The following is a 14179-nucleotide window of genomic DNA, read 5'->3' as shown; positions in this document are numbered from 1 at the left end:
CATCCCGGCCCCGACAGGACTGGCCACCGCACACCCCTGCGGCTCAGCTCCCTGACGATAATTCCCCATGTGGAAGGGACCGCGGTGCCGTGGCCGTGTTGCAGGAGGGGCTGCAACCCCGAGCTGGGGTGGGAAAAGAGGAGCCGTAGTACCTTCATGTTTTATTGCTGAGAGGGGAAACCTCAAGATTTTGGGCTGCTTTTGCTCCTCCGCCTTACTTTGTGAACGAATTCGGGCTGGTTTGCCTGAGAGACGGTGGGTGTTTGCAGCATCGTTATCGCCGCTCTCTGCTCTCCGCCGTCCCCACTCCCGCTCCGTGCTGAGCCGCACGTCCCTGGGCTGAGCCTGCATCCATGGGCTGAGCCTACATCCATGTCGCTGAGTTCCACTGTGCCATCCACTGTGGAGGCACAGCAGGAGCCGGCCCCGCCACGGCACCACCCTGGGCTCTGCTCCCCTCTTCCCACTGCCCCCGACATCGCCCCCGTTCGTGTTTCGCTGAGACCACACAAGTGCATTACGGCAAATTGCTCTGCCAGGAGGACTGGCAGCATCCGACCTTGCGGGCCCCTTGGCAGTAGGGATTTGCCTTTGTTTTCTGGCTTATTAACATGCTGCAAACTGATTGCAATTCTGGAATAACCCCAGTGTCCCTCTCGGAGCCTTTACTGCAGCACCACGTTGGGTGGGGAGATGAATAGTTATGTTGCAGCAGAACCTTCCTTCTGTATTTATTTCCCAACACTGTCCTCAGAGGCAGCCCCAATAGCTGCTGCTCCTTCCTGGGGAACAGCCACGCCACAAAACATCCCTGTGTGACCCAGGCCAGGGAGCGTGACTGCATTTCTGAACCTTGCTGCTCCCTACAACACCTGTCCTGAGCCACTGCGAGGGATGAAGAGAAAAGCAGAAATCCTGGATTAAAAATCACTGCTTTAGTTTTAATGCAAATTAAAACTGTGTTACCAGCACTCAGGCTCGCATTGGCTGTAACTGCTGATTTGGTCACCCAAGCCCACGCTCATCATCCAGCTTCTTTCTTTATCTCTGGTGGAAAGAAATAAGGAGCTCAACAGACTTGTGCACCCCTTTAGGGTAGGATTCAAAGCAGATTTTTTTTTTTTCTGGAAATAGCCATTGCTTAGCATTTAATATAACAGGTGTGTAAGCTTAAGCTGTTTGTCTGGACTTCTGCTGCCAAAAAGCTGAAGTTAGCTGAAATGACCCTCAACCTCCATGCATTAAATTTCCTAACAGCAATGATAGCTGGGATCACGCTGTAGTAACAAGCTTAAGTTTTTCCTTCTTGCTTGCAGGCAACGTTAATTGCCATAGAAAGGAAAAAACCCTCAGACCCCAGCTTCTCCAAGCATCTGCAGTATAAAGCTCAGGAAAGCCATTTTGTGAGGAAAATCATTGATCTGGAAAAAAAAATTCCATGCGTGCAGATATGCCCATATGGACACGTTCTCTTTAAAAAAACGTCTTTAAGGTGCTTTCCCCTCCCCTGGAAAGTCTGTCCTTCTGGCTGGAGATGTCTCCTTCCCAAAGGTCTCATGGAACAGATGGAACTGGGGCCATCCCCCACCAGGGATGGCAGCAGCTCTGAGAAGAGCTGAATCAGGCTCAGGGTTGGGATATCAGGTGTCTAACAGGGTCAGGGAATCTTCTAAAGCTTTTCTTTATCATTGTCCCTCAGTGTGGTTTTGGTGGTGTCCAGACAGGGCTGTGGAGACCTCGCACCCCTCACTCGAGGTGCTGCCCAAGAGCCTCCAAAGTGATCAAGGTCCTCATGAAATGTGCTTAGGTAAGGCATTTCTTTATCACCCCCCCCCCTTAAAATATGGGTTTGCAATAAGAATCCCTTTTATCTGTTAAAATTAGTTTATTCCAAGCGTCTGGTTTTGCTGTAAGAAAATTACATTTGTTTGAATTGCTGTTACTGGCATTGCTCAGGATAACGCCAGTATAAATTATTTGTTCTCTATCATATTTTTTACATTCTGGATGATATGAAGGTTAAAATATAATTTAAAAAATACCAGATACAGCTTAAAAAGTAGCTGTTATTAACCAAATATAATATACCTCTTGGGTTTTTTTACCTCAACCACAGCCACTCGGTTTCCTCTTTCAACAACTGGGTGCTCAAAAAATTAAAATTTAATTTAACTGGGTGCTCAATTAATTTAAAATTAAAAACAAGACACAATTTTGAATGCTTGTTTCAAAACTGTCATAGGTGTCTTCCGAACACTTCTGAGGATGGTTCTGGTTAAATCATCCCTGTCTCCTGTACTTATTCTCCCTGAGAGTGTGGTGAATCAGCATTCCTGGGTGCGTGAAAACCATCACCAAATGGGATTAATGGCAAAAGAAAACAGCCACAGCAGCGGTGCCTGAGCTGCAGTTGTTAGTTCTGCAGGGCTTGGTTGAGTGTCTGAGATATAAATGCTGACAGTTATTTTTTGGTTTGGTTTTCTGTTTGTTAGCTTTTCTTTTGGAATGTTTCCAGTTTTTGGGAGAGCCTTGTATCCAAGCAGTTTGGCAGAGTTGGGTAAGTGTGACTCTCCTTTGGGCATTTTTGAAGTTTGTTGATGTTTGGATAAACAAAGCAATTAATCTTTGGGAGCCATAAATGGATACTAAAGTCAATTCCCACTCTTGGTGTTTTCAGGAAAAATGCCCTTTATGTCAAATGGGGGCTCTGGGACAGCTCCAGCACTTCTGGCTAAAGCCAGCATCCACCTGATGAGGCACCAGCCCTGCCAAGGATGCTTCATAAATAATGTTTGCTTTGGGATATTGCAAGGAATATTTATTTTGGGGGGAAAAAAAAATCAACTTATGATTTCCAAAATAGCGAATCTGTACAGAAAAGATAGAAGAATAAAAGCTCCTCCAGCCTGGTCTGAGAAACCACTACCCCCAGAGGGGCCAGGGGAGCTGGGCAGCTGTGTTGAGTTCACTGCCTGGATGGAGGTCATACCTGGTGGCACTGATGTGACAGCTCAGTGATGCTGCTCTGCTCCTGCCTGGGGTGACACAGCTGAGCCCTGGGCAGCAGTAGTGAAATCCCAGTTGGAAAGAAATCCCAGTTTTTAAGCTCCCACACTGGAAGCACTTTGTCTGCTCCCAGAATTGGGCCAAAACAGGACACTAAGCTGAAGGTCCGTTCCTTTCACTTCCTGATTACAAGGCCTCCAAGAGACATTTATGGTACCAGTTCCAAGCTTTCCTGCTAACCACTAGAACTGTAAATTTGTTGTTTTATCCTTCTTAGCCCATTTCTGCCCACTCCTCCTTCCAGAGCAGCAGGAGCAACCTGATCTAGTGGATGGCATCCCTGTCCATGGCAGGGGGCTTGGAAAGAGATGATCTTTAAGGACCCTTCCAACTATGATTCTGTGTTTCCGTGTTTGTCTTTAAAAGTTCAGGAAAGGAAAATGTTTTGACCTGATTTATGCCAGATTCCAGGTGATTTGTGTTCTTTAATTACATCCCTCACCCCATTAACCTCCCGTGCATTAGAGCAAGCAGCCACTACAGTACCAGTGAAGATACTCCCATGAAACGTTAATGAGCTGGTTTTGTATCAACCAGGCAGAGCTCGGCTGGAAATGTCGCATCCACAGCTGTTGCCTTGACTGCAGCTCACACAGTAACTGGTGGTGGCTGCATGTGCAAACACTGCCACTGGTGCACACAGATTTCCTGGGAATTACTGGGTATTTCTTGGTCTTTTGCAGGTGAGGAAGCGGTTGCTGTGAGGGCTGGGTGACTGCAGTCACCACACGGCTTGTTTGCAGAACTGAGCTCTCCACCCGGCTGGGTGGGGCCCTGCTGGGAGCCTTTGCAAAGGCTCAGGGTGATTTAGGCACTCGATTTCCTTGGGATTTCAATTAAGCTTGGAATATGGCTCCTGGGAGCCTTCACTGGGAGTTTCTAGGCCATGCCAGTGTCATGGCTCCATTGCCTCTCATTAGCAGTGGTTGCCCATGGCCAAAGAGAGAGAAAGGTAAAGTATTTTGAAGTCTCAGAAGTGCAAATTATGGTCACAGCTCACTGGCTCCCCTGGGAATCCAGTCCAGGGTATTTATTTAAAACAATATCAATATTTTTATTTGTATTATTACTGGTCTGCATATGGTTATATTGTATCTTTATATCGATGCATTTTTTCATACATTATTTTAGATTTTATGTATATATATGTATATCCCGAAGTGCCTGAATGCTGGTGAGGATTTGTCCCTTTGGAATACACCCTGTGAAGAGGTTGGAGAGCTGAGCACTGTCGATTGTGGCAGGGTTTGGTGAGGACACTGTGCTGCCATCACTTGAAAAGCTTCTCCTAACTGGAGTCCCATAAGACCCCCTGTCCTGCCAGCAGCCAGAGTCACCTGAGACAGGTTTGTCTTCTCATAGCTGTTGCATTTCTTTGATAGAAGATTTAAAAAAATTAAATGACAACCATCAGTGAAAAACCCTGCAATATTACTGGCCTCTAAACTTTCCTCTTTTTAGAGAAGCTGGGCTGTGTTTAGATGCCCTAAGAACTGGCAACCCCAGAAAACAATTCTTGAGCTGGTTTGGGCAGTGGGGCTGATGATGGCTCTGCTTCTCCACAGCTGCCACTGTCTGTGTTTCTCTTCTGCAGGATCCCTGCTTGGTTTTCAGCCCCCAGCTGCTGGTAGGGCACAGACGGTATCACAACAGCATCTTCAAATACATCCACGCTGTGCTGAGGGCTGAGCCGAGCGGGTTTTACTCCATCTGGTCTTTCCTGAGATCTCGGGATGCAGAGAGCCCATGTCACCAGATCAGGGGATTTTTCACCCCGAGACCGAAGTCCAGCGACTGTTTCATAACCGTTCTTCTTGTGCCGTGCCACCATCTAGTGGTAACTCAAGTCGACACTCCGCATCCCAGAGGTGCAGCAGCACCGCCGGAACCCGGGTGCCGCTGGGGGCTGCACGGATGCAAAGTGCAATTTCCTCGCCTGCGGCTGGTGGGGGCACTCTGCTGACGAACCATAAAAACCAGCGGGTTAACTAGGATGAGGTTTGTGCCACACGTGTCATCCTGCTCTGCTCCTTCCTGTAATGAGTTTTTAGAAGTGCCCTCGCACTTGGTGCCGTTCTGTGGCTCCATGGCCTCGGTCTCTGTTCGGCTTTGGGAAGCTGCTGATGGAGGAGGGACTGTGGAAGGGTGAGGGGGAGAGCAGGGGGAGAAAGCAGAGCCAAGTGATGCATGTGGACACATATCCACCTGCACACACACAGCTCTTGTGGAGTTTCCAGGCATTCATCCCCTGGAAGGGCTCTGCAGCATTTTTTGACCCCTGTGGGCAAAGCCCAGTGTTGAGCCAGAACCCCAGGTGGGAGCCTGGAAATCATCCTGTGCCCACCTTGCTGTGGGAAAGGGCAGTCAGGTTTGCACGGCACCTAGGAAGAGCTACCCTCTGCCTGGTGTAATTGAGAATAACCTCTATAACTGCTTTCCTGGCCTGGAATTGCTCCTTGAGCTGCCTTTTTTTTTTTTTTTTTTTTAATGCACACACTGCACTGAGCTGGAGAAATGCCCGGGCTCCCCCATGGGCACCATTTATTGCCCAAATCTGAAGAATAAATATAAATGGGATAAAAGGCTGATGTAGGCTAGGAGAGGAAGAGAAGGCCTCCTGTGAGTGTCATCTTTTGGCATTTCAGACATGGGAGAGGAAGAACAAAGGGAGAAGGAGGGGTGTTGGACATGTCTGACCCCACCATGGGTGTCTCTGGTGTCTGGAGTATGGACATGAGACCCTTTCCCATGACCCCTCTAAAAATCTCAAAATCTTCGTGTTGTGAAAGCAAAATGCAATTAAATATAACCCTTGTCAATACTGTATGAATTGTCACAGTAAAGGGACTCCAGGTTTGAGCTGGCCTGCTGTTTTATCAGGGCATTTAAGTAAATGACTCTTCCGTATGGAAAATGCTGAGGTGGTTTGTTAGCTGATCAAAGAACATGATGGACATGGATGCACTGCACGGTGCTCACTGAATAATCATAGTAAGCAGGGATCTTTCAAATCCTGAAGCAACAAACTTCAATTAGGTGGGAGAGATTCAATTATGCTTTAAAGGGAACCTGGCTACCAGTGTGCAGGATATGGTAGGGAAATGTATGCAAAAGAATTTCATGGAAAAGATCAATTATTTTATCAATAGGACATGCCAAGTGGAATTTACTCATCAGTCCTGAACTGAGCCTTTTAAGGAGATGATACATGGACCAGGATGGATTTCGGCCTCAAGAAGGTTTAAGTGAGTTTGATTAATTTATATGCAGTTATCAACTGAGGTTTTGGTCCTGTGACTTCATGATATTTAGCCTTGGATAATGGATGTTGTAACAGTGATGTAGGACTTTGGCAGCAAGTGTATCCCAATCCTACTTCATTAAGATAAAGTTGTAGAAATTAAATTGGGTTTGAATCTGAAGGTGCTGGTTCTTCCTCCTCCACCATCTCTGCGTTGTTAATTCAATGAAAAAAGCACAGGGAAAAGCCAAACACTTTTTTTGCAAAAGAACACAGACATTTGAATTTAATAAATTATAAAATTAAAGATTCTAATTTGTATATACATTTTTAATATACAAGAAATGGCTATTTATTGCAATTTCTGTTAAGGCATATGTAAGTGAATGGAAGTTGCATATAGATGAACATAGCTAATACTGTGCATTGTAGGTGAGTAAATAAGACATTAAATGCATTACTTAATAAAATAAAACGTAAAACCCTTTGAGTACTGGTAAAGCACCGTTTCTAGAATTCTCAAAATATCTGAAAGCATTCTATGGAGATGTTGTGAGACTCTAAATATTGAATGGATATATGAATATAAAAAGTGATGCACTCAGATTACAGAAATTTTTAAAGGAATGTTGGTGAAAAAAATGGCAGATGATTGGAGCCAAGGGAACTAGAATTTGTTTGGGATTTTTTTTTGTAAGAAGCTATCACATGGATTTTAAGTTTACACCAGCAGAAAAATGACAATTAAAAAAGCTTTGTACTTGCATGGTTAGGTTGCAAATGCACTGCTTCATGGGAGCACAGTGCTTTAGCTCTCAGATCTCTGAGATGGTCTTTGCAGGAATATATTTATTTATAACCCTGCTTTAGTTTCTGGGGATTAGGTTACATTAAAATACCACTTTGTGCTCATTATGTCTCAAAATGCAGCACCTGGGCAACAGCAAACTGGTTACAGAAGGCACATTATGATGATGCTCTTGCCCAACTACAACATTTTAGAGAAGATGAAATGGTTGTCAAAGTCCAACCAAGCAAAAAAAAAAGAAAAGACCAAATTTTCCACTACATGACATGGGACAAAGATCCCATGTTGAGAGGAAACCCCCACCTGTTGCCTGAGGCTGCTTTTTGTTTATCAACAGAGCCCTGTGTTGTGTTTTCCAGTAGGAGTGATGGACATGCTCTTAGGAAACAACCATCATGGGGAACTGAAAAAAAAAACCTTCTGAAGAACTCGTGGCAGCTTGAAAAGAAGGTATCTTTCCTGGTCTGAAGAGACTTAACTTCCCCCCCCCCCCCCCATACAGAAAGACTGTGAAGGGAAAGCAGCTGGTGGCTCTGCTCCATGAGGGGATGGACCATCAGCCTCTCACTTTCTTCAGCAATCTAGACTGAAGCTGCTGCTTCAAATATTTCAGTGTTCCCCAAATAACAGCTAGAGAAATATTCAGTAGAATTAAAACAGTGAGAAACAAATCAAATTAAATCTCCAAAAAAAAGTGAGACTGAGAAGGGAGCAAGCCCTTCCTAAATGCAGATGCCACAAGGCATTGCATCGGGTCTAATGGATCTAGTGTAGCACCAGACCAGCCCTCTGGGAGGCTGCTCCTGCTCCCTGAGGCAGCAGTTTCCAACCTATCTGGAAAAATGGTTTTTTCGAGCTGTGGGCACTGCCTTCTGTGGTTTTTCTTCACATTGCCTGGTTGACTAAGCCTGTTCTGAAAGCTAAGGCAGAACAGAATCTATTAGATGAGTTATCTCAGGCTTCTGGAGGTCAGAGCAATGGGTCTCGCCAGAGAGGAAGACTGGTACCATCCAGGCAGCAAATTTCTACCTCCCCATCTGCGTAAATCCAGCCCCAACCCCTTTCTATCCTTGGATTTGTAAGGTTTTTCCTAAGTTTTGTATGCTTGGATGTGCTTCTAGGCTATGAAAAAGCTGGGGGTTGTGGCTTGTTTTTATTGTCCACAGAGCTAAAAGAATATTAACTTGAAGGGGAAAAGATGAGCTTTATACTAACCACATCTGTGTAAAGGAAATGTGGAAGGCAAGAAATACTATGACTACAGGCTGGGAGCCCAGATACAGCTTGTGTCTCCCATGGCACAGCAGCTGGAATGCTGTTGATTTAGACACGTCTTCCTCACTTATAAATAGCACGGTGGGGTTTTTTTCCCTTCAGTGCTCATTTCTACATTGCTCTGTTTTGCACAGATGTGACCTGACCCTACGCTGTTACCAAAACTTGTCCTGTCTGTAGGCAACCACAAATCCCTTGGCACGAGGCTCCAGCAGCCAGGCCATGGAGCAGGGCTGGGACAGGACTCCAAAGATAAGCACCCTTTGACTGCAGGAAAACACTCAGTGTTACAGGAGTTAAAGTCTGTGGTGGGACTCCTGCTGCTGTGCTGCCAAACTGCAGGGCCTGAGTTTTACTTTTCAAAACCAGAACAGATTGTTGCTTGTGCTGGCTTCCGCTTCCACATCTGCTGCCACGTCTGCTTGGCCCAGGAGATGTTTCCCAGTGCTCTGGACTTTTACCAGGCCTGTTATGCTTCCCTGTCTTCATGATCTTTGGTGTAACTCCCATCCCTGCACTACCTGAGCTGCTCCAATTGTATCACCTCGGTGCTCTGTAAGAAGGGGCACTTGATGCCAGCACACCAGCTGAAAACATTCCTTCTCTGCTCTGGCCGGTATCTCCATTTTTCTTAGACCAGGTGTTGTGCTTCAAAGACTTCTGGCCACAGTTCAGTCCAGAACAGTCCCACATCTAGGTGCTGCAAAGTCTGAGGTTCCTGCAGGCTCTCACCTCCTTTCCAGCAGGAATGGCTTGTTTGGAAGAGGAGACCGGGCAGCTCATTCAAATCATGGTGGTTGAGGGCAGAAGGCAGGGTCAGAGGGAGCCACGTGTGGTTCACCTTGCCAGACCTGTGAAGCTCTTTGCCAGCAGCCAGACCAGAGAAGAGCTCTCACATTGCTAGAAACGCAGCACATTCCCAATATTTGTGTGACTGTGCATACAGGCTTATTGATGGCACCACTTCAAACCAAGACCAGCTCAGGCTGCAGGATGAGATCTTACTCTCAGACTGGAAAAATCTGAACTGGGAGCCATCAGACCTACCTCCTGCTACACAGAGGATTTCAGGGAAGCCCTGGGCTCTGCAGGAGGTTTACCAGCAAAGAGGAAACAAGTGGGAGAGTCCCAGCCAGGAAAAAAACTGCTCAGATATCACCCACAGCAGGAACCAGTCCATGCTCCCTGTCTTGGTGGTATTAGAGCCAAGCTGAATTCATCTTCTGTTCTCCAACCAGGAATTCAAAATGACCTATGAAAACCATGATGACCCTGAGGGGAAAGGAAGTACTCAAAGGGTTGTCAGGTTATACATCTTAAAGTTTCTAGCAGACCTGGTGCTGTGAATACACGTGTGTGTGTTTGTGTAAGGGCACAGCAAACAGTTGTTCACTTCTGCACCAATAAAGCTCTCCCAAGGAAAGCAAGATAATACAAAATTATTTCCTTGAAAAAAACCTCAGCCTATGGGGGGAAAAAATAATGTTTTTCTTAACAAAGCACCAAAGAAAAGACAACAAGAATCCAGTCATCTTTAAGTTAAACAGAATGTGGGTAGAAAAAAAATCAGACCAATAAAAAAAGCACCAACCAACAACGATCACTGAGGCTGTTGCATTACAGGAATTTAAAGACTACCAAAAATATGGATAATTGTAAACAGAAAGAGTAGGATGTTGTCAGTCCAAGTTGGCCAGATCTACCCTACTAAAATGTCTTGCGTGCATCCAAAAGTTTAGGAGAATCCTTTGAAACTGTTTATGGAAGTACGTAAACTACTGTTTGCTGGTTTTTAATTTACACATAAATATAGGGCTACAGGATTTTCTCTATATTATCTAACACAGACCCGGTTCAGAAAGGTACGTGAGCAAATGCTGAGCTGTGACCACAGAGGCAGCTCTGCCAAAGTCATCCAACTGAGCCTGGCACATCCTTAGGTACCTTCCTGAACTGGGCTGTGTTAGTGCTGGGGTTTATGCAATGCACAGAAGCATCACAGGATTGCTGACCACCTGCTTGTCAGTGTTAAAGGGATTTATTACAGCTTGGGACTGCTCTCCTCCATACTAAGTGTAACTCCCATTACTATTCCCAAGCAGTTTTACACAGGCATAGAAGACTTAAAAGAGCCCATAACCAAGAAACCTGCTAACCTGGCCTAAGTATTACGGTTTGTTTGGATTCAGTGGAACACTGTGGGGATATTGCACTAATACTCTGCCGTACCCTGTACACCTAACCTAGCCATCAAACTGCTCAGATTAGCACTTATCAAACAATCTGTCATTTCCATTTATAGTAGGCTTGAGAATTTGGCATCTCTGCCATAGCACCACTTTGATTTTCCCCCATTTTTAGTCTCTACGACACGGGCAATACTATGATGTTTGTAACATCTCTATAAGAGAAAAATGTTGTTTGTGCCATATTTCCATTTTAGTTTATTTTCCTAAGAGTCTCTTTTTTCATTTTCTCAGCAATCAGCTCCTGAATTCTTTGATTCCTTGTCCTTTCATAAGGTATCCTCCTCCGTGTAATGATGTTGTGCTGTGGTACTTCGTTATCCAGCCCATCAACTTTGTAGGGAACATCCACTGCATTGATTTCTGGGTGCTCCTCAGTTGCATTGGAAGGGGGTGCATGTGTTTTGGGAACCTGAGGAGGGCTGGTGGCAGACTGGGTGGTGGACACTCCCGCGGGAGGGCTGAGGGTTGTCAGGAGCTCCTCCTCAATGACATTATTCTTATTTACATTAGCATCGGTTACATTGCCGTCCTCTGTTATGTTGCTGTACATGTTACAGGACTTGCAACACAGCTTATTGTAACCAGGGATGGAGCAGTAACGAGAGAGAACTTCCATGCGACAAAACATTGACTTGTCTCCTTGACAATGATCTTCTGAAAGAGAAAAAGGGAACAGATAAATAAAGAGCATCTTCACATTAATCAGAAAAAGAAACACAGCTGAAGCTTTGGCAGTGGGCAGAGGGTTTGATATTTAAAGTGGGATGTGAAACTGGCAAATGAGCCTTCTATAAGCAGAAGCAGGATTAATATTAAACCTAAAACTCAGCTCACTTCCAGGGCTGCAAAAGCTGATCAGAACTGTTTGTACCGACCCCATCCAAGCTCTAGATCATAACACTCAAATTTTTGGCCACACATTCTGGAAGTGCTACCCTGAACACAGTGCAGCCACAATGAATTGCCTTCCTGTCCTGGTTGCAACTTCAAAACACACTGATAGTGCTGTGTTGTTAAAACCCAAGAAAGTAATCAGGGTAAGAAATCTATTTTTTCCCCCTTCACTCCTTTTAATGTTTTTCTGCATCCTAACAGTTACAGTCAGGTGTAACTTGTATTTATCTGGAACGTCTCAGGAAAGTCTTATTTTGATGTGTACCGTGTTATTATCAGAATTAATCCACCTCCCATTGGAGTGATATTTTTGCCAGCTACCTCTACTCTCAAAACAACAGCCTTGCCTCAGCATGTCCCTTGCTCAAGAGAAAAGCAGGGCATTTATCATGAGGCTTTTCTCCTCCTCCTAGAAGGGAGCTGATATTTTTGGAACAACAAACTCCAGCACGATGGAGCCGAGCCAGTCCATTAATAATTGGGAGACCCAGAAGTAACAAGTCCCAATTTTTGTGTCACTGACAGAAAAACTGTAATAAAAAAGAAATAATGACAATCAATAAGCTTTAAGCTGCCTATAGCTGTTATGACAATTTGCCCAATAAAAGAGATATTATGGCAAATCCTGATCTTGCTGAAATACAGGTGACAAATTGTAGGCTGAGGCATTAAAGTTGAATTGGTCAAACAATGCTACTGCCTGAGAAACATAAATAGAAGCCTACTCAGAGATTACTCAAGCCCTTGTGATTTCTGCTCAGAGGAGGTAGAGGACCATATGAATTGGTGGCAGATGGATGGTGAGGGGTTAGCAGGCTCCTTGGAGAGAAAGCTACCTGTCCTCTGTCCTACATACACACTCCTCAGCTCCCGTGCCTCCAGGATGAAGTAACAGAGCCAGACACTGCAGTGGAGGAAAAATCCCAACACGCAGCCCATGATGAGAGAATCCTCAAAGGAGAGGAGAGGGCTGAGGAGAAAGGCAGACTGACCAACACTTGGCATCATCAATAACAAAACATTTTCTCTGTGACCAGAGTGCTGAGACAGATGAAATCACTTCTGTCTCTCTCCCTGCTCTTACTACATTTCCACTTACTCTTACAGTAAAGGATGAGTAACTCAAATTACTCGCCTTTATTTAGAGTGCACCCGATGGCAGACAGAGTCAGCCTCTTACTGGAGCTCATATTTCACCCTCCTGCTACGAGCACTGACTTGTGTCAGCAGCCTCACAGCAAAAGAGAGAATCAGAGCAGATTCAGATACCAAGGGAACTCAGAAAGCGTAGGTGCTGCCTCTTCACTCATCCTCAGTTAACAAAACAGGGCATTGTGGGTGTTTAATTGGCAAACATATCAGTCTAAAATAAACTAATAACTGGTGCTGCTGCTTTAAAAAGCTGGTGCTGGCTGAGGAAAATGAAAACACCTCCCTTACATTGTATCTATACACTGATTGTTGCATTTGCTGCAGAAAAGCAAAATTCTGGTTCCTACTTTCAAGTGCACCAGTTCATTTTCGTATTTTTCAAATGCTAAACTGAAATGGTGCTGGAAATATGGAATGACTCCTTCCTTAAGAACCTAAGAATAGTACTTTGGTTTTGGAGAAATTTTCAGACCAGCCTGTAAGAGCTGGAAGTGTTATTACCAGCGTGCACAGCTCCATACAAAGGCCTGCATGTGCCTATACAGCTTTATATATGTTTTTACATACCCCATAAGAGTCCCCTTTGAACATTTTGCCTTGTGTTGCATGACTCTTATGCATGTTCCTCCACGTGGCTTGCAGAATGAAAGCCAACAGATATGACATTTAAACGTGATTTCAACATGGCAGGGCTGTTCTTGGCTTTGTAAGGATCACTGAAAGCACCTTTAGAAAAATGCCTTTTTTTCCTATTAAAAATATGCAATGTCAAGCTTAAAAGTACACAGAAATAAACCTGCATTATGTAATAAGTTTAGGGACATCTGATAAGTTATATAAATAAACTCTGTAACTTCCGAATGTCAGAATGAAATTTTGATCCTCTATCCAAAGCAAAATATCCAGATTTGCTGAACTTTTATTTATTTTTACTTGCAGTATGCATGACAGACTGGAAGTATATATTCAAAACATCAGTAAGAAAAAAATAAATCAGTTTCACAGTCACTTTGGTACACATTAGTCTCATAAAAAAATATTGAAAAGCAAACTGAATTGGCACATCTTTAATATTATGTTAAATACATACAAAACACTAATAAAATATCCCTGATAAACCAAAGTGCATATAGACATAGTGCACAATGCCCAGATACCTTATTGCACCATTCTCTATAGCCACCCATCTCTTGAAACATCACTAAACATTGTCTATTTAAAGGTAACAGTCATGAATATATTTATACAGTTAAACACCAATTATTTTACATAACAGTATTCAGTGCCAGATACGTGTCTTTGCTTTTTCACTTTGTCATGTAAATTGTTAACATGTTTCAGGAAATTATCATATTAACAGCAAAATTTAAATATGTGATCACATGATAATGACAAGTTTGAAGTGCTACACTGTTGACGACCCAAAGATTCAAAAATGCCACTTTTCCAAAAAATATGATCAAAGCAATAAGGTAGTAATTTGCTCCAAGACTG

The 14179-nt window shown here is 44.2% G+C and overlaps 1 protein-coding gene across 1 annotated transcript in view; it reads right to left on the bottom strand.

The window, feature by feature from the left end:
• Window positions 1–9903: 9903 nt before the first annotated feature.
• Window positions 9904–14179, bottom strand: part of ADAMTS2 (ADAM metallopeptidase with thrombospondin type 1 motif 2) — a 170540-nt gene continuing 166264 nt past the window's right edge. The window contains exon 22 of the mRNA XM_032703046.1: window positions 9904–11293. Coding sequence (XP_032558937.1) covers window positions 10830–11293 — 464 coding nt within the window. The 3' untranslated portion in view covers window positions 9904–10829. The remainder of the gene's footprint in view (window positions 11294–14179) is intronic.

The sequence above is a fragment of the Chiroxiphia lanceolata genome, chromosome 15 (assembly GCF_009829145.1).
Source record: "Chiroxiphia lanceolata isolate bChiLan1 chromosome 15, bChiLan1.pri, whole genome shotgun sequence".
In the NCBI taxonomy this organism is placed as follows: Eukaryota; Metazoa; Chordata; class Aves; order Passeriformes; family Pipridae; genus Chiroxiphia; species Chiroxiphia lanceolata.
The sequence above is the reverse complement of the archived record's forward strand: the minus strand, read 5'-3'. Positions and strand labels throughout refer to the sequence as shown.